Here is a 27,216-nt window from a genome sequence, read left to right as displayed (position 1 = left end):
ATATCAGTTGATCTCAACCAACTGCAAGGAGGATCATGAGAATGGAGCTGTCATAAAATCCACTATCACTTTATAAGGCTTATATAGGTCATTGGCAAGAGCCTTCTTCCTTTTTAATACAATCTTATCGAGAGGTTGGGAAATGGATAGTAACCTGAACAGTTAGATTGACATTGCCAGGGGATGAGACAAAAACCATGGGGAGTTTGTCTAGCTATCCAAAGCAATACATTGTGAGCTGAGTTGAAGGAAGCACCTTGATCTCCTTAATGGAGCGTGTTTTTCAACTTTATGCTATCAAGTTTATCACCTGCACAAGCTTCCATTAAAAAAAAAAAAGGTTTGAATGTGGTAGTATAAAGTGGTTGGTATGAATAGACTCTCTTCCTTGATATTACTTAATACATTACCAGGACTACACCTAGCCCATGCCTCAGCATTTCCATACATAACAAAAGCATTTTTAAAAATTGACAGTTTGGACTATTGATGGCTGTAATTAGATAATGGTTACCCTCAACTCAAATCAATCCACTGCCGGAAGAAGGGTTCTTCAAGGTTATGGACAGTGATCTACCCATATTAGCCAAGGGTGGGTTGGTATATAAAGTTATTTTTTTTTACTACCTAATCTAGAATGGAGAGATTGGCCCAAAGTAATATGAAATACTGCATCCAGTTTTGGTTGGCATGATATAAAAAAGATGTTGAGATTCTAGAAAGAGTGCAGAGAAGAGCAACAAAGATGATTAAGGGACTGGAGGTTAAAACATATGAAGAATGATTGCAGAAATCGGGTATGTTTAGTTTAATTAAAAAGACTAAGGGTGACATTATTGCAGTGTTCCAATATCTAAGGGCTGCTGCAAAGAAGGGGGGGGGTCAACCTATTCTCCAAAGAATGAAGGCAGGACAAGAAACAATGGATGAAAACTAATCAAGGAGAGAAGGAACCTAGAACTAAAAAAAAACCCCTTTCCTGACAGTTAGAACAGGGGTTGGACTAGAAGACCTTTAAGGTCCCTTCCAACTCTGTCATCCAGCTGTCTTCTATCCATATAGGATGATTAGAATCTGCCTGTACCACACAGATTCTCATGTATGTATGTATATAAATGGATACAAAGCTTCCTAGGAGTGAGAACCAAATATATATCCAGGCTCATCTGATGGGATATTGCCTGTTGAGTCTTTTGTGAGTTTTGCTCACAAAATTCCTGCCTACTTTGGTGGAATTATCTTCCAGTGAGTTAAGTTTTGGATTCTTGGACCAAGAGTTCAATTAGTCAAGCTTTCTTTATTCAACTAGGACTTTGCTTTCTAATAGTATGACTTTGCGCACAGGTTTACCCAGAAAATTGTATTGCCCCCAATTGGCTGGCTGCCCAGTGTATAATATGGCAGCTGTCTTTGTCAGCCATTCATGTTCTGCTTGTGTGAATCTTCTGTGATGATTGTGAAGGAGAAGAGAATGAGTCCTGGAACCCAGCTGGTGATGGTTTATTCAATAAACCATGGTTGAGGGAACAATGCCTTAGCAGCATACGTGACCCCAGTCATTTGTCACTCAAATGGCAAGCCACAGCATGGACCTCCTAGGTCTTCTTCAACCCCTTTAGAGCCCAGTGGAGGCTATTGCACTAATGGTAAATCAGCTGTTACAAATATCAGGATTTCAATATTACTTTGGGTACCTTTAGTGTGTGCGTTGAACGTTTAAAGCAAAAATGTCCAACCTTGGCAACTTTAAGACTTGTAGACTTCAATTCCCAGAATGGCTGGCTCAGGAATTCCGGGAGTTGAAGTTCACAAGTCAAGGGGCCATAGCTATCCATCCCTGTTGTAATTATTTGATCACCAATCCTTTACATTTCTGATTTGGGAGTTAAGTGGTCAGTTTAGATGAAAGGGAATTTAGAACTGGTGGCCTCTGCATCCATTCTGCTGAACTTTCTGAACTAAATGGATTCAAAAATCCCGATCATCAGTAATAATTCAGCTTGGATTTGCCCCAAATCTTTTTTCCCCACAATCCTTCTGTGGAATCTCGGGGACTCATTATTTTTTTTTAGCTTTCCAAGCTATGTTGAATATGTCTTTATTTTCCACTTTTGTTTTCGGTGTAGTGAGGCTAGAGATATTTTTTACTGCTGTTTTTTATTTATTTATTTTGGGGAGGGGGGGTTGGATGGGCCCATTTTGTTTAGTCCAAAGGACGATTGGGAGTAGTATACCTTAAGGTAGTTTTACTTTTTTTTTTTTAAAAAAAAAAAGTTTTAAAGGCTAAATTAAAAATGCCAGTACAGTGCATTGATAATGAGGTTGGACCTAAAAATGAGAAGACATGAGTTCAGGTCCAGCTTTGGTCATGGAAGCTCACTGAGTGACATTTTAGCCCATCCTACCTCACAAGGTTATAGTAGTGGTGAAACATGGGCACTGGGGATGCTGTTTAAACTCCTGGGGTAGAAATCTATTAAGGAAAATAAAGTGAAAAAATTCAAAACACCGGCAGCAAGAATGTGTTTAACTCCAGTTTCTAAAATGAGACTTCTCCTCTCGTTGGTTAAGAATGGAAAGGGATATGTAATTATATTATTATTCTATGCCCCAAGTTTAAATGGCTTATCAATATTTGTCAAGTCAAGTATAATCCACTGACTATGTACCAAGCCACCCCCCCCCCAATCCTCATGTTTTTCGTTTTCCCTTGTCGACTTGGAGTGCAAAATGCAATTAAAGTGTGCTGGGCATCTTTCAAATTTCCAATTGAAGAGAATATTTGTAGCTCAGGTTGAACTGTGGTGTTTTGGTGCTCTCTGAACTTGGTAATTTGTTTGCAGATATTTAATTACCCAACTAGGTAATGTCATCCGTGCTAGGGGTGTGTGGGATTTGTTCCCTGTTCATAAGCAGTAGCTTTCCCTGCCTGTTTTGGTGGGGGTGTGCTAACAAACCGTCAAACTCAGAGAGCACCAAGGATTCCATCTTTCAATCTCTATGATGCATTGAAGAAGTTGAGTTAGTTAAGTCACAAACTGTGTAGGCTTAAAAAAAGGCACTCCATCCACTCCAGATATCTTGAAATGATGGTAATAAGTCTTTCCACTGTGGAAAGCCATCATCTGATTTATTGGTTTAGGAATAGAATGTTGTGTAATGCTGGCCAATATGGTTTGTAAACCATGGTTTGTTCCTTAGTGTCATGTATTAACTAGGTCTTTATGGCATACTGTAGTCAGCTGAATGTGGTTAAAATGAATCCTATCTTAGCATAGTATGTTTAGAGCACTGCTAGACATTGATAATTATTGTTTTCTAATACAGGTATAGTAATATGATCAAAGTGGAGCTGATGTTCTGAGGCAAATAACTATAATGACGTTTTTTTCCATATTTTACTGCAGACATACATACAGAGTGTATTTCTACAGAGTTAAAACTAGTAAGGTTTATTTTTGAAAAAAAAAACAAATTTCTCATTTAAAATTCAAAAGCAATCTGTAAATGGGAAAAAAAAAGATAGGTCAAAGAAAGGAGCTTTCAAACATTTTGAACTTTGGTGTGTTTACATGGAGCTTTGCACATTTGAGGTCTAGTCAGAGTAACTTTGGCCATGCTGAGAGAGGGATTATAGAGGTGAACTCCATCACATCTGAAGGGCACCGAGATGGAGAAGAAAAACTGTTCCAAGGGATGATGCACGTGGACTCTGTGAGACCATGCCACGAGCACATCTCAGGAAAAGTTGTGTAAAATCAAGTCAGTTATGCTCCTCTCCTCTATTCTCTCTGTTATCAGCTCTTGCTTCTCGTCACTGGCTGAAAAATCCTGGAATCTTTGAGAATATTTGCAGTCGGGGTGAAGAGCAGAGAGCAGTTGAGTCAAATCTGTTGAGGATCCTCATCATCCTGTCCCTCAAGAACAAGTTGGTTCTTGAAAGGGTGTAGAAGGCAACTTTCAGAGGATCTTACCTAAGGTTATTGAGGAGCCTCCGGACTTCCACCCGGATCTCAGAATCACTAAGTTAGGATTGTGAGGCTGAATGTTGCATGTGCGATCACGATAGGCTTTCTTGGATGTGTGATGCTTTTGCTCGGATGTGCATGTGCTCACAGTATAATGGAAAGCTCTGCGCTTGTGATCGATGAAATAGCTTTGCAGAACGCTAAATCCCAAAGTGAAGATTTTTGCCTAGCTGTAAGTAGCCTCGCTGTTTTAATGATTTGGCCAGCCTTTGCTATGGTCTCTTTTATCCCTGTTTTAACGTTTTTTTCACTGCCATTTCCAAAACTGCGAAGGCCATCATCCTTGGACACATTTGCGTTCATTTCAGATTCGCATTAAACGGCGACAGCTTCCCTTAAAGCACAGGACGATTTTTAGTCTTTAAGGTGCTAAATGTTTTATCTTCATAGATTTCCAAGATTTTGGAATTCAGCTGCGCATTAACGAATGTCACAGAAAGTTGACAGCTGTTCTTGTTCCTTTGAAGTGCACCGGACACATTGAATTGCACTGAAATGAATGGGAACTTTGCTCTTGGGCTAATTTTGCTGTTGGAAGAGAATTGCATTTGGCTTCAGCATCCCTTGAATTAAATGAAGAAATGCAAGGAAAGACAGTGGAATATATCAGGGTTTCAGGTTTTTTGTTTTGCTTTGGTGCCATTTCAGTGCTGTGTTAATACAAATTTTATGTAGACCAGCAAAAACAGTGCAGATTTTTTTTGAAATAAATAACACCCACCCTCAAGGGAAATACTTTTATTCACTAGTCAGCCAAATGTTTCCGTTTTCAGAAGTGCTGAACAGCTAAACCGTGGCATCTTTTTGCCCATTATGCTAAAGGTCTTGAGGTTTGCATCCTCTTGGATCAAAGCTTGCAGTTCCAAATCAGGCTAGTGTAAATGCTTTTATTTGCTAGTTGGTAGTTTTGTTTTGCTTTTTTTTAAAAAAATATGTAAGTCTGTATGGATGTACGTGCGGATGAGTGAGTGATATTTTGAAAAGTTTTTCTTTTTTAATTTAAGAAAAAAATGCATATAAGAACTATATAGCTATATACAAAGAAAAAGATCAGAGAAGAAGTTAGATGTATTTGCAGAAAACATTTATGTGCAAGGGATCAGGAGAATGGAATTCACCTTTTTTGAAAAATGCACACAGTCCCCTCAGAGGTGAGGAATGGGACCTTCTGTGTTAGTCTGTCCTTGTGGTTCTTTGTGATCTACTGCTATGATCTGCAGAGGATTATTTAGACCAATGGGCTGGTTCAGAGAAGTTTGAAACCCATTGAGCTGTGAACATCAGACAGGCAAAATGGAGTTGTCAGCCAGCTAAAAGAGATAAGAAAAATAACTGCAGTGTCTGCCCTGATCCAGTTTTCTTATTTCCAAATTTCTGGAAGACTTCAAGTAGATTCCAGATCTGAGTGCATGGAGATAACCCATGGGTCTTCAAATTTGGCAACTTTAAGACTTATGGACTTCAATTCCCAGAATTCTGGGAGTTAAAGTCCACAAGTCTTAAAGTTGCCAAGTTTAAAGACCCCTGAGATAACTCAAAGTAAGGAAATGACTCTGTTCATCTTTATGGAATACATAGCTTTATTATGCCACAGATTGTGACAATTTCCTGGTTCTTTTGAGACTATTTTGGGGAAGGGGATTCTCCTTGATAATGTATTTCTCATTTTACTTAAGGGCAGCTCTGCTTCAAATGTTAAATACAACTAAAGTTGTCTCCAGGACAGCCTTTTCCAGGTGGTTATTAAGCATGTTCACTATACTTGGGATTCCTAATCTTCTGGAAGGAATTTATTGACCCAAACTGTATCCACTCACATGGTGCCTTTGACATTTCACAGATGGTAAGAGATTGTCATTGATGGCATGGTTAACCTGATGATCTGGCTTGAGTGTCCATAAGACCATCTCACGGTCTTACTGGACCAAGGCCTTTATTTATCAATTAAGGCAGTGGTTCTCAATCTGTGGTCCTCAGATCCTTGGGGGGACACAAAGTCATCGGGGGGGGGGGCTGCGAAGGCTTGAAGAAATGTTATGATTTAAATCTTGACTTAAGTCTTGGGGGTCCATGGCCACACCATAAAAGGTATTTAAAGGGAGTCCGTGGTGAAGAAAAGGTTGAGGACCACTGGATTAAAGTGTTCTTCCACAATCAGTTGGGCAATAAACTGTTATCAAATCCTTCCTTTCTTAAGCATAGAAGATCAACAATTCTTTTGATCTGGAGGAAAAGTGATTTTCTCATCTCCTTAATCCACCAATGCTTGTTGTTTCCATTACAGTTGTGGGTTCATGCAGTTGTACATGGAGGAGCGCCTTTGATTGCTGGCCGTGAACTCTGCTAGTGATGAGAAGACCACTTTTATTGTGCTTGCCAGTACCACGTTTGAGAATGGTTTCGAAAAATCTTATCTTTAGAGGTTGGATGTTCTCAAGTGGATCTTTGAAATTGGTAGTTTTCAAACAGGTCCACGTTTGCGCTCTACTTCCTTAGAAATTGAGTCAGTGAAAATGACCATGTGTGAAAAGCAGTTCCTGCAGAAGAAAATAATATGATTGGGTATGCAGGAATGTGCATTGAAGGTAATAAATTAAGACAGGAATCAAAACACAGCTGGCAACTTTAATTGGACTGAACTGATTGTAAGATTAGTTGCATGGAGATATTTTGATATGAGAAGGATCACTTTAAAAATAGAGTATTTTGGAAACTTTTCTGCTAATAGCAGTGCTTTTTGGAGGAAACCTGTCAAATGGTTTAATCAGAGGTCAGGAAAAATCCACAAACAGAGAAGACTGAGAACATTAGCTGCCACCTCCAGTATGATTTCAGTCACATCATCCTTACCTTTGTCTCCCTTTTTACGATCCTGAAATCCCTTAATTTGGGATAGAGTAGGAGCAACTGGATGGAGCTGAGCATTTACTAGCCTTTCCTGATGTACAAGTTATATGAGTGACGTCAAGAGATAATATTTCTCTTGGCCAAATATTTTGACTGTAAATCAGGGTTGGGTGGAGGTAGAGCGAGTGTGAACTCTGTATTAACAAAGCTTCTTCCATATCAACAGAACTTTTTTTAAAAAAACCTTTATCTTCTTCCCATAGGAAGTTATTTTAATGTCATTTGTCTCTTTGTTGCATCTTGCCCAGCAGTTTCTACTTGCTTCTGAGGCATGATTCTTTCCCAGCCTTCAATTCCACTTTAATAGATATTTTGTCTCCCCAGGTTAGGCCAAGGAAAGGAATTCTGAAAGGAAGAGGACTTTTACTAGAACTACAGTTCCCAGGATTCTTTGAGGCAAGTCCTGATTGTTTGAGAGACATAAAGTTGAGGTAGAATTTCAGCAATGACTGTAGACTTTCAGTAGGTCAAAGGAAATCCTTTGTTAGTCCTTTGACCCTTATAAATATAGATATCCTTGAATGACAGAAATAACCCCTCAGAGCAGAGATGTCCAACCTTAGCTTGAAGTTCACAAATCTTAAACTGGCCAAGGTTGGACACCCCTGCCTTAGATGAACTGTTAGAGGAGTCCTATTTTCTGTTTAGACTTTGGAATATGTGCTCTTCAGGTATTCCAGAACTGTGTTGTATATAAAAGTATATAAAGATAAATTTAATTTCTATTTTAAATGTGGGGTGGGGGGATGGGAATAGAGGATGAAAAAGACTATTTAAAGAGATAACAAGTAAATAGATGTTTAAAAGTTCAGCAAAGTTGTTAACGATGAAAAAAAAATAAAGAACAAGAGCAAGCTAGGCATTTTTTTTTAATTTAAAAAAAATGTGTTGGCACCTAACACTTCCTCTTCCCAGCTAATTTTACTATTTTGTTTTATTTTAGTATCTGGGTTGGACTAATTCCGAAAGTCATTACAACATTTTACATTTCAGGATGAGGTTTGAATATGGAGAAAGGGGTGTCTTCAATAGACATTGGAGCAAATCGGGGCTGTGAAGTATATCACGAAGAGTTCTTTGTAAAGGACACACAGAATGTACTGTGTGAACTTTTTGAAGGGTGTTTAAAATAGTTGCACTCATTTCTTTCATTAGAGTTCAAAGGTCAACTAGGAAGTGTGTAAGGAATGCCTGGTAAAATCCTGGCCTTCAAAGTTTCCCATGATTAGAAGGCAGGGCACTCTTACAAGTGTGTGCCTCTCCCAAGAAAGGCATCATACAAAACCATGCAGGTTGGATTGTCACAGCTAAGATGGATTGTGCAATTCCTCTGAAATGCTGAATGCAGCTCGCAGACCAGGAAAATTGCCATAACAGTTGGCACCTGCCTTTTCTCAACACAAAAAACTGCTTGGTGTTGCACTCCGGTGTCCACACTCCGGGTCCATTGGCTTATTTTTTTTCTTTAAATCTGAGCCATCTATAAGGTCCATCAACTGAATGGCTGCTCCAGAGGAAATGCTGCAAAAATAGTTTGGGGGCATTTTCTGGTAGAATCGCAAGGCTGATGGTTGTGTGTTGATGAAGGCATCTCACTTGCCTTCCCAGCAACTTCCCCCTTGGTCTTCTAGAAGTTCTGGTGTTCTCCTTTGCTCTGTCAGCACTGGCACTTATCTGTGCAGCAAACAGTTGTTTGCTGCATCAGGAGGGAGAGGGGACGATGAGTCAAGGTAGTAAAGAGGAGGCCTGATGTGGAGAACCAAGCTTTTACTTTCTACTCTTGGGATCAACTGTTTTGAAAGAATTTTTGAGTTTGCTGGATAAAAGGGTTCCATTTGGCAGGCACAGCACCACACAGTCCTGTCAAGGGTGCAAGTTAGGAAAAGCATTTTATATTATTATTATTATTGTCGTGGGTAGTTTAGAGTAATGTTAATGGGGAGGGGAGGGAATTGGGAAAGTTGTTGCTAAGGGATGATAGGAATAACAACGTAGATGATTCCACACATCATCCCCTGTCTTCTGTGACTTGGATGGGCGTGGGCAGTTTTCTTTCAGTATTGTAATCCAGGGCTACGTTGTGCTCCTAATTGCGTGAGGTGCTGCAATGAAGCTTCCACTGTATAGAGGGAAGGGATCTTCGCTTCTTACTCAGTAGCCCTAGGACGCTTTTCCCAGCTCAGAGAAAGATAATGTTCAGCTGAATTCTCTTCCAAACTTCCCCAAAGGCGCATTGACATAGAAAATGAAAGTGATAGTCCTCCTGGCTGAGAGTGAAGTTCTCATGTTCAACTGAAGTAGGAATGGGAATGAAATAAGCAAAGTGGGTTAGAATAGAGCTGATCTCCATCCTAACAGGGTCAGGAAACTTTGATGCCCCTTTGCAATCGCATCGCTTTTCATTCTTGAAGGAGGCTTCCAAGTGAGAATTCAACCCTCCAAAAATATTGTGGGACTTCTAGATATTGTAAGACTTCCTTCTTCTTCCATCTTGTTGTCATGTTTCAGGGGAAATGGGGAGAGCCCACAACCTGTTTCAATTGGTACCCTTTGGAAATAACCATCCAGAAGAAGCTTACTGGACTGGGAAGAACTTGTTATTCGTGGCAATATCTTGAATTCTATGAATCCCCATGTAGTTAGCAGCGTACACTTAATAAATACATTCTTCCTAACCTTGTCAATGCAGTTAAGTAGTTTAAGATTAGGCGGTGCACTCAGAATAGTATTAGAGAGCTCAACATGGGTTACCCCAGAGTACCCACCACTTTAAGGATAAAGGTGTAATTATGGGACTGAATGCAAGATTAATAAAAAAAAACTTTCTAGAATTTGCGGCTTCCTACCTTTGGGTGGAAGATTATAAGTTTCCATTCTGGATTTGCTCTTTGCGTTTATGGGGGAGGGACTGTTGGGGCTTTCACCCATTCAGTAAGCAGTTTGTCTAGAATGTTAGATAAGTGAAGGTAGCATAGTTTTCTACACTGCTCAATGGCTAGCCTTAGGATATTGTCTCTGTATACTTGAAGACATCATTTGGAGTGCGTATAGAGGGGGGCCTTGGGAGACAGAACAAAGAGCCGTGCAGTGGTTCTTCCCTCTGTTCTACAAGGCTCTGCTCTACAATCATTGCATCTACCCATGCATATCGTGGTGCACATCTTTAGGAGACTCTCAGCTGGGTTTACAATCGTACTAAGCCATGATGTGGTCCACGCGGTACGTAACCTAAGCCCAGGCATGTATGACTTAGCAACTACAGCTTACCCAAGAGGCTGTGGTGAAGCAAACAATGCCTTAGTATGGAGTGTGAACCAAGCATGAGTAGCCACTCTTGCAGGAAAAGCTGTTGGCTTTATAGTCCTGCAAAAAACAATTCCTATCCCCCTGGCCCAAAATCAGAGAGGTCACGAATAGAATGTGACTTTGTAGGAGGAGAATGCAGTGGTACAACTTGTACGTCTGTGTCAAGAGTTGAACAGGGTCCTTTCCTTTAGCTTTGAACTTTCGCTTTCCATCACTTTTCTCTTCCCCTTCCTTCCCAACATATTCATCCATTAACACAGGAAGTCCTTGACTTACAAGCATTTGTTTAGCCACCATTCAAAATTAGAACGGCACTGAAAAAAATTAATTACATCTAGTTCTCGCACTGACAGCTGTCGCAGCATCCTCAGGGTCATGTGATTCACGTTCAGGTGCTTGGCACCTGTGCCAGTTGCAGTATCCTGGGGTCACGTGATCACCTTTTGTGACCTTCCCAACTGGCTTCCAACAAGCAAGGTCAATAGGGGAAGCTGGATTCGCTTCACGACTGCATGGTTTACTGAAAACACCTGCAGGGATTTGCTGAACAATTGTGGCAAAAAAAAAAAAGTCGCACAATTGGACGAGACTCATTTAACAACCATCCGGAAATTCTGCTCCCAATTGTGGTTGTAAGTCGAGGAGTATAGGAAGACAGACTTTTTCAGTTCAATATTGTGTTCGGTGGAGCTTTTGCTGCAGGGATGGTAGGATTCTCTGCTTGTGGGAAGAGATTGGCTTCTGTAGGACAGTGGAAAGGTATTTTATGCCGCCCCATTATCTGAGGTATCGGAGCGTGGGAATCTTCCGTTTGAGTTGTGTACAGGGTTTGTTTCCGTGGCCTGCTTTGTAATCACAGGAAGGAAATAAATATCATGGGCCTTTACCAAGCACGCTTTCGGCAGTAATAATGATAAGCTTTTAAAATGCCAAATACAAAACAGCCAGCGTTTTGTTTACCACCACATCCCGATAGCATTTGGGGAGATAACTTCTAAGCAGCCTCAATTCTCTCAGCCTTCTGGTTGCTATTTGTCACCGGGACGTTCATCGTTAGAAACGTCACGTTTGCAATGTCTTTTCCCATGAGATGAAATGATAACTTTTAAAAGTGAGTGGGACCGCCATAGCTGAAATGGATAATGACATGAAATGTCCAGGTTGGGCCTCAGACAGTGGTGGGATTCAGCCAGTTTGCACCAGTTCGGCAGAACCGGTAGCTAATATTTTGTTGCCCAGGCCCAGAACGGACTTCGGAAGTGGCATCCACATGGAGAACTGGTTGTTCACCTATTTGAAACCCACCACTGGCCTCAGAGAACTGATAACATTGGTTGAAAGTCTCACTCGTGATGTCTGAAGATTCAACCCAAATTTGTGGGTTGTCTCTTCTGAGTGCTTGATGAATCCATTCTCTTGTGTTCCATCTAATACATTGTCAATTCAAAACTTCCTTCTTCCTGCAAAGAGAAGCTGGTGATTCTGGCCAGGACTTTCTTATTCCTGAGTCCCACCCAATCATCAGTCAAACAAAGACTTGTCTTTAGGTTTGAGTTTGTTTTTCAGAAAAAGTTGTGTGAGCACACTCCACTCTTGGTTAAGACTTGGAGTGACGCATCATTTTGGTCTTTTCCCATTGATGGAAAAATCTGTAGAAATGTATTAATAGTAGAGGAGATGTTTTTCTGTAAGTAATTCAGGTACAGCAACAGAAGAGACAAACTATATTCTTATAGACAGAATGCTACAATCAACATGTTTTTCTCACTGTCTTTATATCATGCAGTGGGATGTTTCGTCTCTACATATCTCAACGTTCTTAAGAACTTCTCAGTTTTCTTGTGTGTCCGAAATGGACTTTCCATACGGTGCTATTTCTTATGTTCTTAAAAGATTTTCGTTGAACCATTCAAATGTATTTTTTAAGTCTTACCTATTGAATTTAACTGACTTTAACCTTTGAAGGCCATGCGACCTCAATTCCATGTCTTGAATGTTGAGTATTACTATGTATAACTCATATTAAGGTGCTTTTTGGTGCTGTTTCAAGAGCAGCCATGGGTGGGGGAGGATGGGGGGGAGGGGATGACTTTAAAAATCCATAAAAACAATAAAGTGGAAACTTAATTCCCCACACACTACTTCCTTTATGATTTTGTTGGAGGTTTTTTGGGGAGAGGGAAAAGCTGGTTACAAATAGAATGTGTGCTGATTCATGGTTGGCACACATCCAACTCTCCCATCCTTAACTATCCAACTAATGTATAAAAAGATGTATTGGTTGATTTTTATTAGGACTTTAAAAATCGCACAGGCGAATAGAGTTCAGAATAGGCATATGGAGCGTTAATCTTAAACTTTGGATTACTGAAATGAAAGCTGTCAAAAAAAAAAATAACATTATTTTCCAGTATGTTTTTTTTTCCTACAAAGTTTCCAAAAAAAAAAAAGATACAATGGTGCTGTACCAAAGCCTTATATGAGATTTAATCTGCAAGAGGTATAATCTCTCTATATCTGCATTGTTTTTCTCTGCTTCCATTGTGTAAAGGCCAGTAAAATACCAGCAAAGAAAGAAGTTGGAATCACAAGCTGGACTTGCTAGCCTCTGCAGAAAGAGGAGGCACTTCTAAAGTTCAGCAGAAGATTAGATGTGCAAGTTATTGTCGCTTCCTCTTCTTGCACTTCCAAGACTTATTTGCTATCCTTCAACCAGGTGGTGCACATCTAATCCCCTTATTCGCACCCCCGCTTTCCCTCTTGTCTCAAATAGCTCTTCACAATAATCCCAAAGGTGCTTTTCAAAAGGCAACGGGACTCTCTTGGGTTTTTCCTCCCTTGAAAACATTTTGCTTCTCATCCAAGAAGCTTCTTCAGTTCTATTTAGAGAACTTCTTCAGTTCAGTTTAGAGAACTGAAGAAGCTCCTTGGATGAGAAGTGAAACCTTTTCAAGGAAAAAAAAACAACCTCCAAGTGAGTCCAGTTGCTTTTTAAAAAGCACTTTTGGGACAACCACGACCTGGATGATGGAGAATCTTCGTAGATGCTCATCACATGGTGGGCAACCTCAATTTTGTGTCTGCTGGCTTTCTTCCTTGGTCCTTTTGAGCAATCCAAGAACTTAAGTTCAAAGTGCAAATTGGTTCCATATCTCTGATTCCTGCTTCCTTGCCCTGTATTTATAGTGAGTGGCACAAAAGGAATTTCCTCCATGACTTGGTGCTAATTAATTTTTGCTTGGAGGAGAGAATAGGCAGGTGAAGGTAATGTCTGCTCTATTTGCATCTGTCATGCATCCCCCCCCCAATAGTCTTAAGAAGAGAAAAACCAGAAAGTGTGGTGTATCTGCACCCCACAAATATAAAACAGTACATTGGAGGTGGCTTGCAGCAAATGGGATTCTGGGAGGGCAAAGTAAGTCCACTTTCCCAAACTTGGTGCTTCCTAGATGATATGAGTTGACAAGTCAAAATGCTGCAGAGGAACATCCAGATTCTGGTTAGATCTCAAAAAGAAATAACCAGATAGGACAGCATTTCTCAACCTTGGCAAATTGAAGACATGTGGACTTCAATTCCCAGAATTCCCCAGCCAAACACAGAGATAGAAGATTGGTCCATTACTGAAACAAGAAGCAGATAGAAACTCAGAAGGCAATCACTTCCAGGCATTTATGTAGAACAGGTTGCAAAAGTGATGCAAGAAACGTGAAGGATGGTTGTGGTATAAAGAGAACTTACCACAGATGCACTGCAAATTGTTTGGTGGCGGCTTTATATATGAACCTTTATATCCTAGAAAATATATTCTTGCAGCATTTTGACTTGTCAACCAAGAGAAGCCTACAGGAATGTTAAGGCCCATATATCTAATGCCACAAAGTTGGGAAAGGTTGATACAGTTGCTTAAGGATAACCCCCAGTGTTCCACCAAGATCGATAGATACATGACCATGGATTCCACCTATTGTGGTTTGTAGGCCACATGTCAACCCATTCGGTGTGGTTTATTCAATAAATCATGGTCAGGTAAACCAGAATTTAGCATCTGATAGGATTGCCATCTAATTTTTGAACTTGTTTAGAGATTCAGTGGTATTATACAAGTTCATTAGCTACTCCTCCAGGACCCTACAGAGAAATAATCCTAACACTAAGGAGCATGTTCGGTTCTGAGAATGACAAAACCAGAAGAGATGTAATAATATCCAGGAATGTGGGTTCCGTTTGATCCCTTGGTCTCCTATCTTCTAGGTTAGAGGAGGTTCTTCATGTGGCCAAAGCAAATCTAGACCATGTCTTCTGCCAAGTTCCTTGGTTTATCTGAAGTGGGCTTTTTGGTCCTTCCTGAAACTTTTTACACTTGGCTTTTATTGGCCGCATACAATATGGAGGATTCTTCTAAGCAATAAATCCACTTTCTCTACTGCTGATGTTATTCCCTATGGGCAACTAGAATGTTGCCAGTTAATTAAAACACATGCTCCCCTGCCTTAAAATTGGATGGCATGCCTTTAACCTTTCCAGCTGCTGGTATTTTATAAGCCTACTCAGCAATTCCACCTTCAGTAACATTGCATGTTCATGAATTTACTTTTACCCCCTGCTTTTTATTTTACTATTTTATTGCTTTTTTTAATAAGAAAAAGAGATGTGTACCCTGTAAAGAAAATTATGGCAGTGTTGCTTTGTTATGTTAAACCTGCCATTCTGTAGGAGAATGATGGACTTTGGAATTGATTACAAGACAAAAAAATCATTTAATTGCTCCACATAACATTACTCTGCTTCAGAAGTGTTTTGTATTTTGATATAAATAAACATTTGCAAAAAAAATTCCTAGTGTGTCCAATTTTGCATTTGTATAACGTGGTTGTTGCTATTATCCGGTATGATATTGGGGTGAGCATGGAGGACTTGAACTGAAGAAGCACAGATTTACACTCTGAAATCACACACAAATACAACATACAAGTACAAGCAAGCTTCAGTGCTGGCTTTTGTTAAAAAAATTAAAAGACCTCTTGCAAGTCAGAAGCATTACATGAAATACAACAGAAGAGAATGAATGGTGCATAAGTTTCCCAATAAATTATTTCTTCCTGCCAAATTATAATCCATTTGTCTGAATATTTCTCAAGGATGGACACCCGGATGTTCCCCAATAGGGCTCCAGTGTTTATTGACAGTTGGAAACATATAACCAGTAAGATACTTGCTACATCTTTGCTCATGTACTTCCCTTGGACTTCTAGGAGATGACCAAGCTGAGCCTGATGGAGGGGTCAAACAGGCTATCAGTCTTGAGTTCCTTCGTGCCCACAAGGGATATAAGGCCAGCCCACCTTGAACTTTTTTGACTCTTGTCTACTGCCAATTTGCTTTGACCATTAGTAGTTAAGACTCTTGTAGAGTGCATTAGCATATAATAAACCTATAGTCATTTAAATTCACTGGATGCATGATTTCTTGTGCTTGACAGACTTGGTCTATAAGTGCTGTGAATTAAATAAAGAAGAAAGAGTGGATATGACACTGATTGATTATTAAGCTTTATATGCTGCTCTAATCACCATTAAGTTGGGCATTGCTCAGGTCCAGTTTCAGAGAACTTGTTTTGCAACTGTTCCCAGGCATCAAGGTTTTTAAGCTCTCTATTTGTGGTGGGTTCCCCAGGAATCACCTACAGGAGAGAGACGAGTAAAAAGATGTCCCAGCCTGAAGTCACTCCATGGAAGGAAGTTCGAAAGGTCTTTTTCCAAAGTCCCAAAGGTGCTTTTCAAAGTCTAGTTTGCCTTTGAAAAAAGCACCTTTGGAACAACCATGAGTTGGATGATTGAGAATCTCCATAGACATCCATGGGACAAAATGGCAAAGGCCCCCTCATTGAAGCCTTTATCTACTGATTCCCAAGGGAATGCAGTCAGTCTGGGAAGATTCTTGCAAAATAGGTGATCAACAATAAAAAAGCTGCTTTGACTTATTCATGGAGTTATTCTGGTTCCTGGTACCTGATAGTATTATTCAGAAATCATGGTTGGTAGGGGTTGGTGATTGAATTTCCGAAATCCAGGATGAGTCTATTATTATAAGAAAGGCAACTAATGTCAAAATTGTTTTTTTGAATGCTCTTCCAGGCATTTGTATTTGATCTCTTGTTGAAATTTAATGTGTTTCTTTTTTTTAAAAGAAGAGTTTATTATCTAAAAAAGAAAAAAGCTGAACATTGATCAATTGAGAAAGAAGTCACAAGGACATTTAGGGAGATGGGATTGAAGATGGGAAGCTCCATCTTCTTTGGACTGGCCCTACCTACCTCCTACTGGCCCATGGCTGCCCATCAATAGGGTATCATATTTGCATAATTGAATTGAAACAACATCGTATTTCAGATGCTCACACGATGGTGCAGTGATTGAAAGCAGATCCAATTACCCTTATAATTTTATAACTGAATGTGAAGCATGAAAGCAGAGCCAATGCCAGCCTTCTAATTTCATAAATGAACTTAAAGCATGAAATGCACATAAGATCATCTACTAAAAATAAAACAAACATCCAAATGAGATATTACAGTACTGTCAGATTAACATCTACTTCAGTAGCAAATTAGTTCTGATACCCGAAAGTCTCTCAGTAAAAATTCCTTTGCCTCCAACAGCACAACGATGGAAAAACATTCTGACTCATACATTTTGCTGTCATGACTTTGAGACGTCGTTATGACTTTCCTAGAGTTGTGGAATCCACCAGTTGTTTGGAAAAGACTAAATGGACACAAGAGATAGATATCTTCTCCAGGTGAGCTATATTTGATGGCAACCCTTTCATCTGTATGGAACAGGGATGGAAGGAGCTCTAATTCCTCCTTGGAGTAAGAGTGGTCAACCTATAGTATCAGGCCCTTCCTTGATACTTCACTCCCCTTCAACTAAGCACTATGGACACTCAGGAGCAAGCCAAATAATAGCAGGAGTGCAATTTTCAGTGGGACGTCTGAAAAGAGATGTGATAAACCTTTTGTAGGCTTATTAAACCCTCAAGTACTTAAGGGTCTTTCCTTTTTTTCTTTTTTATTATTATTTACAAAAATGGGCTCTTTCATTCTATCTTCATCCACATCCGTGGATCATTTTTATGTCAACTTCCGGTTACTAGAAAAGAAAATGGAAGGAAGGAAGGAAGAAGCTTTTTCTGTTTTAATCTGTTAAGAAAATAACGGCAGTTTCATATGTTACATAAATCTTTTCTTCCTTTCTTCTTTCATAAAAATCATTGGATCCCAGTGTTGGGAAAGTCCACATAGGCCTTCCATTCAACCTCTTGTTCAGGGTGGAAAGCCAGATGAAAGCATGAATGACAACTTATGATCCCTTTTCTCCCTTTGTAACTCTGGTTCCATTGAAAAACTGATCTCATCGTTATGAAGTAGCTTTGCTTTATTATTTATATTTCACTGGATTCCTCTTTCCTGTCATTTAAACCCATCATTCAGTACCCTACATTCTGGGTTGGGAAGGGAACTAGTTTCGATTTTATTCTGTATTACGTGGTGGCACTGTGGTTAGAATGCAGTACTGCAGGCTACTTCTGCTGACTGCCGACTGCCAGCAGTTTGGCAGTTCGATTCTTACCGGCTCAAGGTTGACTCAGCCTTCTGTCCTTCTGAAGTCAGTAAAATGAGGACCCAAATTGTTGGGGGCTGACTCTGTAAACTGCTTAGAGAAGGCTGTAAAGCACTGTGAAGCAGTGTATAAGTGTAAGTGCTATATACTATGAAATAATTGACCAGGTCATAAAAAGATCTAAATGTTTGTTAGGTATTGCTTGTATTATTTCCATGCCTCTCTTCCTGCAAAAAGAATATTCAAAAGAAAAAGCCCTCCTCCCTGCTTGGAGAAAGACAGCCAATGGAAGTGTAGGCTTCTCCATTCTATTATGACATCACAGTTTCCCAGGCAATGTCTTTTCCTGGCATAGGGTGGATTTGGTCAACAAAATTATCATTCTCACTTGAAGAATCCAGAAGTTCTTTATACTAAGCAAAAACTGTGGCTACGGGGATCTGGCTTCCCCGGTACTCTAAGCGTGAGTTGGGATGATAATTACCACATGGACAGCATTCATCTTTCTCCGCAGAGTTTCTAGACGGCCTTTTCCAGCTGGGAAATATCCAGTAAGAAGATCAGTTGGTGGTTGGTCCTTAGAACAAGAGGGTTGAACCAGGAGAAGAAACTAAGATGAATCACAAGATTCTCTATTGAATTCTTTCCTTTCCCCTCCTCCTTTCTTTTCCTTTAAGGATGATGCTGTTGTTGAACCAGAGATTGTGACTGTACTGGAGCATTGGCTAAGAAAGGTAAGTGAGCGATGCTGAAATTGCATGTAGCCAGTATGGAAGAGATTCCCATCACAGAACAAGGATGTGGGTGGGATAGAAGAAGGCTTTCTTTGATCTGGAAGAAGAAGCTGATCGAGAAGGTTGAGTTTCAATGTCTACAAGGACATACCCAGGTTGTTTTCTGGACAACAGTAAGAAAGTGCTTGCATTGACACCATTGTCTTCTGAGATTATTATTATTATTGATCATCGCACAGTCAGCCAGGTGTTCAGACTGGATTTGGCATTTTGTCTACCTATTGAGTCCTTACCAAAGACCTGGGATAGGCAGATGTGGATGTTTGATGGTATTACAGATATCGTCACAGGATGGAAGCAGTTCCTAGTAAGGCCGCCTTTTGCAATTGACTAATAGCAAATTTGTCAATGCAGATGGTGTTCAAGTGGTGCTCCAGTTGTTTTGGGATTGCACCCAAGGAGCCTATGACTATTGATACTACCTTGCTTGCTTTTGCCACTATTATTATTATTATTATTATTATTATTATTATTATTATTATGGCAAAAGCAAGCAAGGGTATTATTATTATTATTTAATTTCTTCATCTATTTGGCAGCACTGGCTAAAATTAGTTTGGCGCACACTATCCTGGTCCTACATAATTCATTGTCGATGAGCGTTGATCTACTTGAAAGCTTTGAATGATAGAATAAAGGAGTTGGAAGGAACCTTGGAGGTCTTCTAGTCCAACCCCCTGCTCAGGCAGGAGACCCTATACCATTTCAGACAGATGGTTGTCCGATCTCTTCTTAAAAACCTCCAGCATTGGAGCACCTACACCATCTGGAGACAAGTTGGTCCACTAAATCTGAAATGGGTGCAAAATAGCTTTTGAAGTGAAAGTTGAATTTAGATTGAGTGGTGTCCAGGAAAATTCTCCAGCCAGCAGAAAGGGATATATAGAAAATAAATGTATGTTCATGCAGCCAAAATAAAAGTTTCTGGATTATTGTGATGCTCGATCCAACCTTAATGCTTTCTCTTGATGCATCTCGTTTTGCTCTATAGTAAGATGTGCCTTGTTCTGAAAAACCACTGGCTTAACGGTTTCTTCCCCTATCAATATACAGTTAGTCCTTGACTTACAACTGTAATTGAGCCCACAACTTTGCTAGTCATCATATGACCACCCAAGTTTACCACCCTTTTTGTAGTGGTCACTAAGCAAATGCCACAACTCTTGAGCAAACTCATTGTTTGCTAGGGAATATTTTTGCCAAAAACTGGAAGCAAAGGTTGATTGCTGGAAAAAGAAAATTATAAATTGAGGTCATGTGACTTGCAAACAATGATAAATGGAGGCTTGTTGCTAAGTGCCCAAAATGTGGTCACGTGACCCCAGGTATGTGTATGCAAATTTGGAAATTTGAATCTGGGTCATAAATCCCTTTGGTCTTTACGTGGTCAATAAAGCAAAATAACAGAATAAGAGAGTTGGAAGGGACCTTGGAGGTCTTCTAGTCCAATTTTGTGCTCAAGCAGGAGACTCTCCAGGGGTAGGCAACCCTGGCTCTTTTATGACTCGTGGACTTCAACTCCCAGAATTCCTGAGCTAGCTGGCTCAGGAATTCTAGGAATTGAAGTCCACGAGTCATAAAAGAGCCGAGGTTGCCTACCCCTGCTCTATACCATTTCAAACAAATGGCTGTCCAGTCTGTACAGTGATGGAGCACCAACAACTTCTGGTGGCAAGCCGTTCCACTGGCTGATTGCAACCGGTTGTAAGTTGAGGGCTCCCTGTATGGGTCTTTCTCTGCAGGTTGAAGATGAAGCTGCAAAGATCTTTAGGCAGAAATCAGAAAACCGGACGGGCCTTAAGAGTGATAGCCGATCTGATGTCCGAGCATTTCCTTCGGTTGGCCAAGATGTGGCAGCAGCACGCTCCAAACCGGAAACTTGGGAGAAGTTTGAAGACAGGAGGCCAGCCAAGATGAGAACTATGGTAGGTGGATGGTGGTCAGAAAAGCAAATGGCACATTGCTTTCTCCTAGTAAGGAACTTACCTCCAATTTGTCTTCAGTGAAAAGTGAGAGGGGACCAAGGGAAGAATGTAGAAGAAAGAAGGTATAGCTGGTTCTGTAGCTTGCAAGAACTAGTCTCTAGGGCAGTGGTTCTCAACCTGTGGGTCAGGACCCCATTTGGGATTGAACGACCATTTCACGGGGGTCGCCAAACAACGCAGTCCGCCATTTTTTTCCCCTTTTCCTTAGCTGTGCTACTCCCTTTTATTCTATTGGCTTTTGAAAGCCAATAGAATAGACTCTCTTGAACAGAGTCTAAATCTATTGGCTTTCAAAAGCCAATAGGAATTGTCCAGGCTGTCTCTGCCTTGTTGAGCCCGCCAAAAGTCCCATTCTGCAAACGGTGCTGCACCAGTTGAGTAGTCCTCGACTTACGACCGGTTGAGTAGTCCTCAATTTACGACCGGTTGGGGGTCGCGGCATTAAAAAGGTTGAGAACCACTGCTCTAGGGTGATGTCCCAGATCTTTGCAATGATGTCATTTGGCTTTTTAAAAAATGCTAGAGCATTGCAGTGGTTCAAACTGCTCCTCAAAAACTTGCCGATCACGATAGAAGAGACTATTTATAGCTCAGGGTTGAACTGTGGGGTCCTTGGTGCTCTCTGAGCTTGGTTGTTTTCTTGCAGATGTTTCATGACCCAACTAGGTAACATCATCAGCGCTAGACAAGAGAAAACCCCAATCCCTTCCAGCGCTGCTGTTATCTAATTATCTAGTGACCTACAACCAGTGGTGGGATTCAGCCGGTTTGCACCACTTCGCCAGAACCGGTAGCTAATTTTTTGTTACCCAGGCCCAGAATAAATTTCTGGAAGGGGCCTCCACACAGAGAACCGGTTGTTCCCTTATTTGAATCCCACCGCTGCTTACAACTGACTTGCCATGGTGACAGCATGTCATCAAAATTTGAGCCCTTGGCAGTCAACGTGTATTTACAATAGTTGTAGCAGTTATCGTCAGCTACCTCTCCCATTACCCATTAAATTTTGAGTTTACAACAGAGGGATTTTAGAATAAAACACTCATTTTGAAAGCCATCTACAGTAATATGGGAAACAGATACGACAATGCAAAGTGATTGCTGCTGGATAAATAATCCTCAACTCCTTTGAAATCAATTTCAAGGTCAGTCATTGTCACATTTCCTTGATCTGCATTTCTTTCAAGATTCTGCTAATAGCTTCCCAAGATGCTCTGGGGTGGGAGACAATGCCCAAGAAACTGTCTAGTCCAGTAGTTCTCAAACTTTCTAATGCCGTGACCCCATAATACAGTTCCCCATGTTGTGGTGACCCCCAACCACTTATACATCACCAGGTGCCAGGGGCGTGGCCAAAGAAAAGGGGGAAAAATGGCGGACAGCCTTGTTTGGTGACCCCCATGAAATGGTCATTCGACCCCAAATGGGGTCCCGACCCACAGGTTGAGAACCACTGGTCTAGTCCAAGTGGCAAGAGGTCACACAATCGTCATGTGTGACCTTCCTACTTGAGATCTGACAAGCAAAATCAATGGGGGAAGCCATGTAACAGCCGTGTAATTGGCATAACAACAGCAGTGAATCACTTAACAATCATGGCAAAAAGGTGGTAAAATTGAGTGTGACACACCTAACCATCGCCTTGCTTAGTAGTGGAAATTGTGGTGTCAGTTGTGGCCATCTGTTGAGAACTACCTGTATGGAAATTTGATAGGACAACCTTTCTGCCTTAGTTCCTTTGGTCCACGGATCATTCTGAGTGAGTGTCGTTGCAGTTCTCGATTTTGGTCAAAGATAGACACACACAGGCTGAATCCTTACCTGGAGGCCTTCTGTTTAACATATAGTAAGGTTTGTGTGGATATACGGTTTGACAATCTGTGAAATACGGCTCACACTTAATGCATTTATTTCTCCCCAAAATAAACTAGAAGCTTGTTTGCAAAGCCGGAATGCTGTGCATTCAAATATATACACCCACATAAACATAGGTAGGAAGCTTGTTCGTTGACATTGTATATTCACATCTACAGTATAATTAGGTACCTGGTAAGCAAGAGTTAGTATTTTGGAAAATCACGGCTGTGTTGGAGACACTCAAGTTCCCATCCATATTCAGTTCTCAAGTTTACATCTCAACCCAACCCACTTTAAAAGGGATATTGTAAATAAGAGGAAGGGAGATTATTATGTGTTAATCTGAGGTGGGTATACTATATCTGTACCAACATCATCCCTTCTGCACTCCTTGGGATGACCAGAGAGAGAGAGAGAGAACTAATTGCCTCAGTTTGAACCTCTTAAGTAAGAACGATCCTTAACTTCATTTACTGAGAAAAGTATAGTTTACTAGCATTATTGAAATTCACTTGGCTTCTAGTAAACAATACCTTTCTTATTTAGAGATTCAAGCTGAGGCAAGTCTGATATCAATAATTTTCTTTCTTTCTTTCTTTCTTTCTTTCTTTCTTTCTTTCTTTCTTCCTTCCTTCCTTCCTTTCCCTCCCTGCCTCTTTCTTTCTTTCTTTCTTTCTTTCTTTCTTTCTTTCTTTCTTTCTTTCTTTCTTTCTTTCTTTCTTTCTTTCTTTCTTTCTTTCTTCCTCCCTTCCTTCCTTCCTTTCCCTCCCTCCCTCCCTCCCTCCCTTCCTCCCTTTTCTTTTCTTTTCTTTTCTTCTTTGTAGGACTTTTCAAGTATGTCTGACATCAAACTTTCCTGCAGTTCGAGTCAGGAGCTTCTGGAGGACAGAATGAGAATTCAGTTTATGCGTTGGAGGTAAAACCCTAATGCTCATCGCAACTCTTTAGTGACAAGTGAAAAAAAAAAATATTTTAAAAAAATTAGGAGAGACTGAAATTGTCCTCTCCAAGGCAAATGCCATCAGCATTAGAAATGGTTCTTCCACCCACTCTGCTCTTCCTAGAGTGATGGGCAGATGGAACGGAAAGGACATCAAACGTAGGCCTTTGGTGATGATGCAGCTCAAATTGCACACCAGAAGGAATACATATAAAAACGTACATTTCAGAATAACCTCCAATCTATGGAATATCCTGCCTCGTGAGATGAATGTCTCCAACTTCCTGAACAAAATATAAATGGCATTGCCACTGGCCAATATTTTCCAGATCTTTTTATATAAATGAATAAGAATAAATGCATTTCTGAAAAGATGATGTTACTCAGGAGTTTGAAAATACTTTTTTTAAAAGAAAGCCTTTTAGAACGTGATTTTTGGACTTTGGTGGCTCTTTTGTTGTACAGTACTAAAACTTATTTCAATATACCTAATGTTTTCCAGCCAAACTCGAGTATATCACGTTACAAGTGATATGAGAAAGGACGCTATGCAGGAGAGGGTGGATAAAGTGAGGAACAGGTAAGACTCCATTGGAATGAAATGGTTGGATTAGCATCAGAATACAGAATAACAGAGTTGGAAGGGACCTTGGAAGTCTTCTAGTCCAACCCCTTGCAGGAGACCTTATACCGGTCAGGACAAATGACCGTCCAATCTCTTCTTAAAAACCTTCAGTGGTGGAGCACCCACAACTTTTGGAGGCCGGTCCACTGATTAGTTATTTTCACTGATAGGAAATTTCTCCTTAATTCTAGGCTGGATCTCTCCTTGATTAATTTCAGCCTGTTGCTTCTTGTCCTGTTCTCAGGTGCTTTGAAGAATAGGTTGACCCCCCTCTTCTCTGTGGCATCCCTTCAAATATTGTTCAATTTCATTTCATTGCTTATGCATACAAAATTTGGGTGCCAATTACCTTACCTGCGTTTCATTTTGGTAGGATGTTGTTCCCATGCTAACTGTACTTCTTACCTTTCAGCGTCTCCAGAGTGATGTTCCAGGCATGTTCTGATACAGAATGTAGCCCATCTGATACTGAGCTCCATGTGTCAATATCCACAATTTAGACTTGACCAGGTAGGACACTCATCCATCTGCAGACTCCTCCCTTGGCTGCCCTGATGCTTTCAGGTGTAGATGTGGGTTTTTTTCGTATTGACCATTTCCAATTTTTTCCCCCCATTCCAAAATGCTCCTTTGATGTTCTGGCACTCGAAGGCAAAGAGGTCCATTGCTGCTTCATTCTTTTTCTCTCCCCGGCTGCTCTTCGCCGTCTGTGACCAATTCACATTTCTTGAAATTGCTAGCCGAACAGCACGAATCCTGGGACAATCTTGGTTTAATTTACGTTGCCTTGGTTCTTATAAACATTGGGGTTTGCACAGTTTGAACGATGAATAAAAAAGTCCTAATGTTAAAAGTGCTTTCTCAAATGTTTCTTTTTCTTTTCTTTTTCTGTTAAAGGTGACAACAATTAATTCAAGGGGCTTTTCACTGGAGGTGTTCAAAAATAGACCGGACAATCATTTAAGGGATTGGATTAGAAGATTTCTAAGGTTACTCCCAGCCCTATGCTCCTATGTTCTATGGGTGTTTGAGGCTAGCTAGCATTGATGTGATTCTTCATATACTGTATCTAGCAAGGTTTTTCACAAAAAATCCACCAGAGGGTAGTCTATGCTCATAAGAACCAAGAGATAAGGGATAACGGGCAGATGGAGTGTCTTACATGATAGAAAATCTCTTTCTTTTCTAGAACATCATAATTCTCAGTACTAAACCATTGCATTACCCAGACCTGTCTGACTTTTTTTTCCAGGCAAGATTATTCTCTTATTTTATTGTTCTATTTATTTAGAATCTACTGCTGACATCTGAGCTGGCAGAAGAAGAATACGAGAGCAAAGATGCAGCCAACAAATCGGGCCCCTTGAGGGTTGCAGGTGTCACGTCCTCAGACCATCAGATTAGAACGATTCTGGAAGTGGTTAGGACCTCAGTTCAACCCGGGACCAGGGAATCCTCTGGCATCCCTTTTGTACCATCTCAGACTGAGAGTAGACCTCAGACTTTAGCATAGCTCAAGCTCAGAAGATAGCCTTTGCATAGCCTCTGCTATTCCTCAGTCATGCAGGAATAAGGGGGTTATGAAAAAAAAGGCATTATAATCTTTAAGCAAGGGTGGTAGTGGAATACTACAGAATCACCTCACCATCAACCAGTGGAACAGCTTGCCTCCAGAAATCGTGGGCGCTCCATCACTGGAGATTTTAAAGAAGAGGCTAGACAGTCACTTGTCTGAGATGGTATAGGTCAGTGATGGCAAACCTTTTAGACACCGAGCGCCCAAACTGCAACCCCAAACCCACTTATGTATTGTCGGGTGCCGGGTGGGCGTGACCCTTTGGGTGGGCATGGCTTCGGTGGTAACGGCAGACTGGGTGGGACTAAAAAGTTCAATCAATCAATTCCAACTTTGCGAAATCTTTTTTTCCCCGCGAGAAGTTGAAATTGATTGATGGGCTGAACTTTCTTTTTTTTGTACACGGCGGCGGAGGCCTAAAGCGAAAAGGTTTTATAAAACCCAGCTGAAGGCCTAGGACTGGGGTGACGGTGCGTGTGCCCACAGAGAGGGCTCTGCGTGCTACCTGTGGCATGCATGCTGTAGGTTCTCCACCACGGATATAGGTTCTCCTTCTTGAGCATGGGGCTGGACTAGAAGACCTCCAAGATCCATTCCAGCTCCTATTCTATTCTATTCTATTCTATTCTATTCTATTCTATTCTATTCTATTCTATTCTATTCTATTCTATTCTATTCTATTCTATTCCATTCTATTCTATTCTATTTATTATTTATTCTATTCTATTATTCCATTCCATTCTATTCTATTCTTCTATTCTATTCTATTCTATTCTATTTCCATTCCATTCCTATTCTATTCTATTCTATTCTATTCTATTCTATTCTATTCTATTCTATTCTTCTATTCTATTCTATTCTATTCATTATTCTATTCTATTCTATCTATTCTATTCTATTCCATTCATTCTATTCTATTCTATTCTATTCTATTCTATTCTATTCTATTCTATTCTATTCTATTCTATTCTATTCTATTCTATTCTATTCTGTTCTATTCTTATTCCATTCCACTATTCTATTCTATTCTATTCTATTCTATTCTATTCTATTCTATTCTATTCTATTCTATTCTATTCTATTCTATCTATTCTATTCTATTCATTCCCTTTCTATTCTATTCTATTCTATTCTATTCTATTCTATTCTATTCTATTCTATTCTATTCTATTCTATTCCATTCCTATTCTATTCTATTCTATTCTATTCTATTCTATTCTATTCTCTATTCTATTCTATTCTATTCTATTCTATTCTATTCTATTCTATTCTATTCTATTCTATTCTATTCTATTCTATTCTATTCTATTCTATTCTATTCTATTCTATTCCATTCCATATTCTATTCTATTCTATTCTATTCTATTCTATTCTATTCTATTCTATTCTATTCTATTCTATTCTATTCTATTCTATTCCATTCTACCCCTTCAAGGCTTCAAATGATCATTTCCATGAGCTGGATAATGATCTTGTTAAATACTGGACTTCAGGTCTCCTAAAGGAACTTTGGAGGACTCTGAAGGTCCTGACAGCAGAGAACATGTATAGCTCAGAGTTGAACTGCGGAGTC

General features: G+C 40.1%; 1 protein-coding gene and 1 long non-coding RNA gene across 2 annotated transcripts; both read left to right on the top strand.

Moving 5' to 3' along the window:
* Nucleotides 1-922: 922 nt before the first annotated feature.
* On the top strand, nucleotides 923-15,077 carry LOC120304226. Its single transcript, XR_005555678.1, has 2 exons — nucleotides 923-5,871; nucleotides 7,260-15,077. It is a non-coding gene; the product is annotated as an uncharacterized LOC120304226 (long non-coding RNA).
* A 2,882-nt stretch (nucleotides 15,078-17,959) lies between these two features.
* SPATA19 (spermatogenesis associated 19) lies at nucleotides 17,960-24,920 on the top strand. The gene is made up of 7 exons (XM_039334545.1): nucleotides 17,960-18,417; nucleotides 18,544-18,600; nucleotides 20,403-20,585; nucleotides 23,327-23,418; nucleotides 23,945-24,022; nucleotides 24,480-24,577; nucleotides 24,719-24,920. The coding sequence occupies exons 1-6, from the start codon at nucleotides 18,340-18,342 to the stop codon at nucleotides 24,565-24,567; spliced, it is 576 nt and encodes a 191-aa protein (XP_039190479.1). The 5' UTR covers nucleotides 17,960-18,339; the 3' UTR covers nucleotides 24,568-24,577; nucleotides 24,719-24,920.
* Nucleotides 24,921-27,216: the final 2,296 nt, after the last annotated feature.

The sequence above is a fragment of the Crotalus tigris genome, unplaced genomic scaffold (assembly GCF_016545835.1).
Source record: "Crotalus tigris isolate CLP2741 ecotype Arizona unplaced genomic scaffold, ASM1654583v1 scf7180000017631.5181431, whole genome shotgun sequence".
Classification (NCBI taxonomy): domain Eukaryota; kingdom Metazoa; phylum Chordata; class Lepidosauria; order Squamata; family Viperidae; genus Crotalus; species Crotalus tigris.
This window is presented reverse-complemented; position numbering and strand designations above follow the sequence as displayed.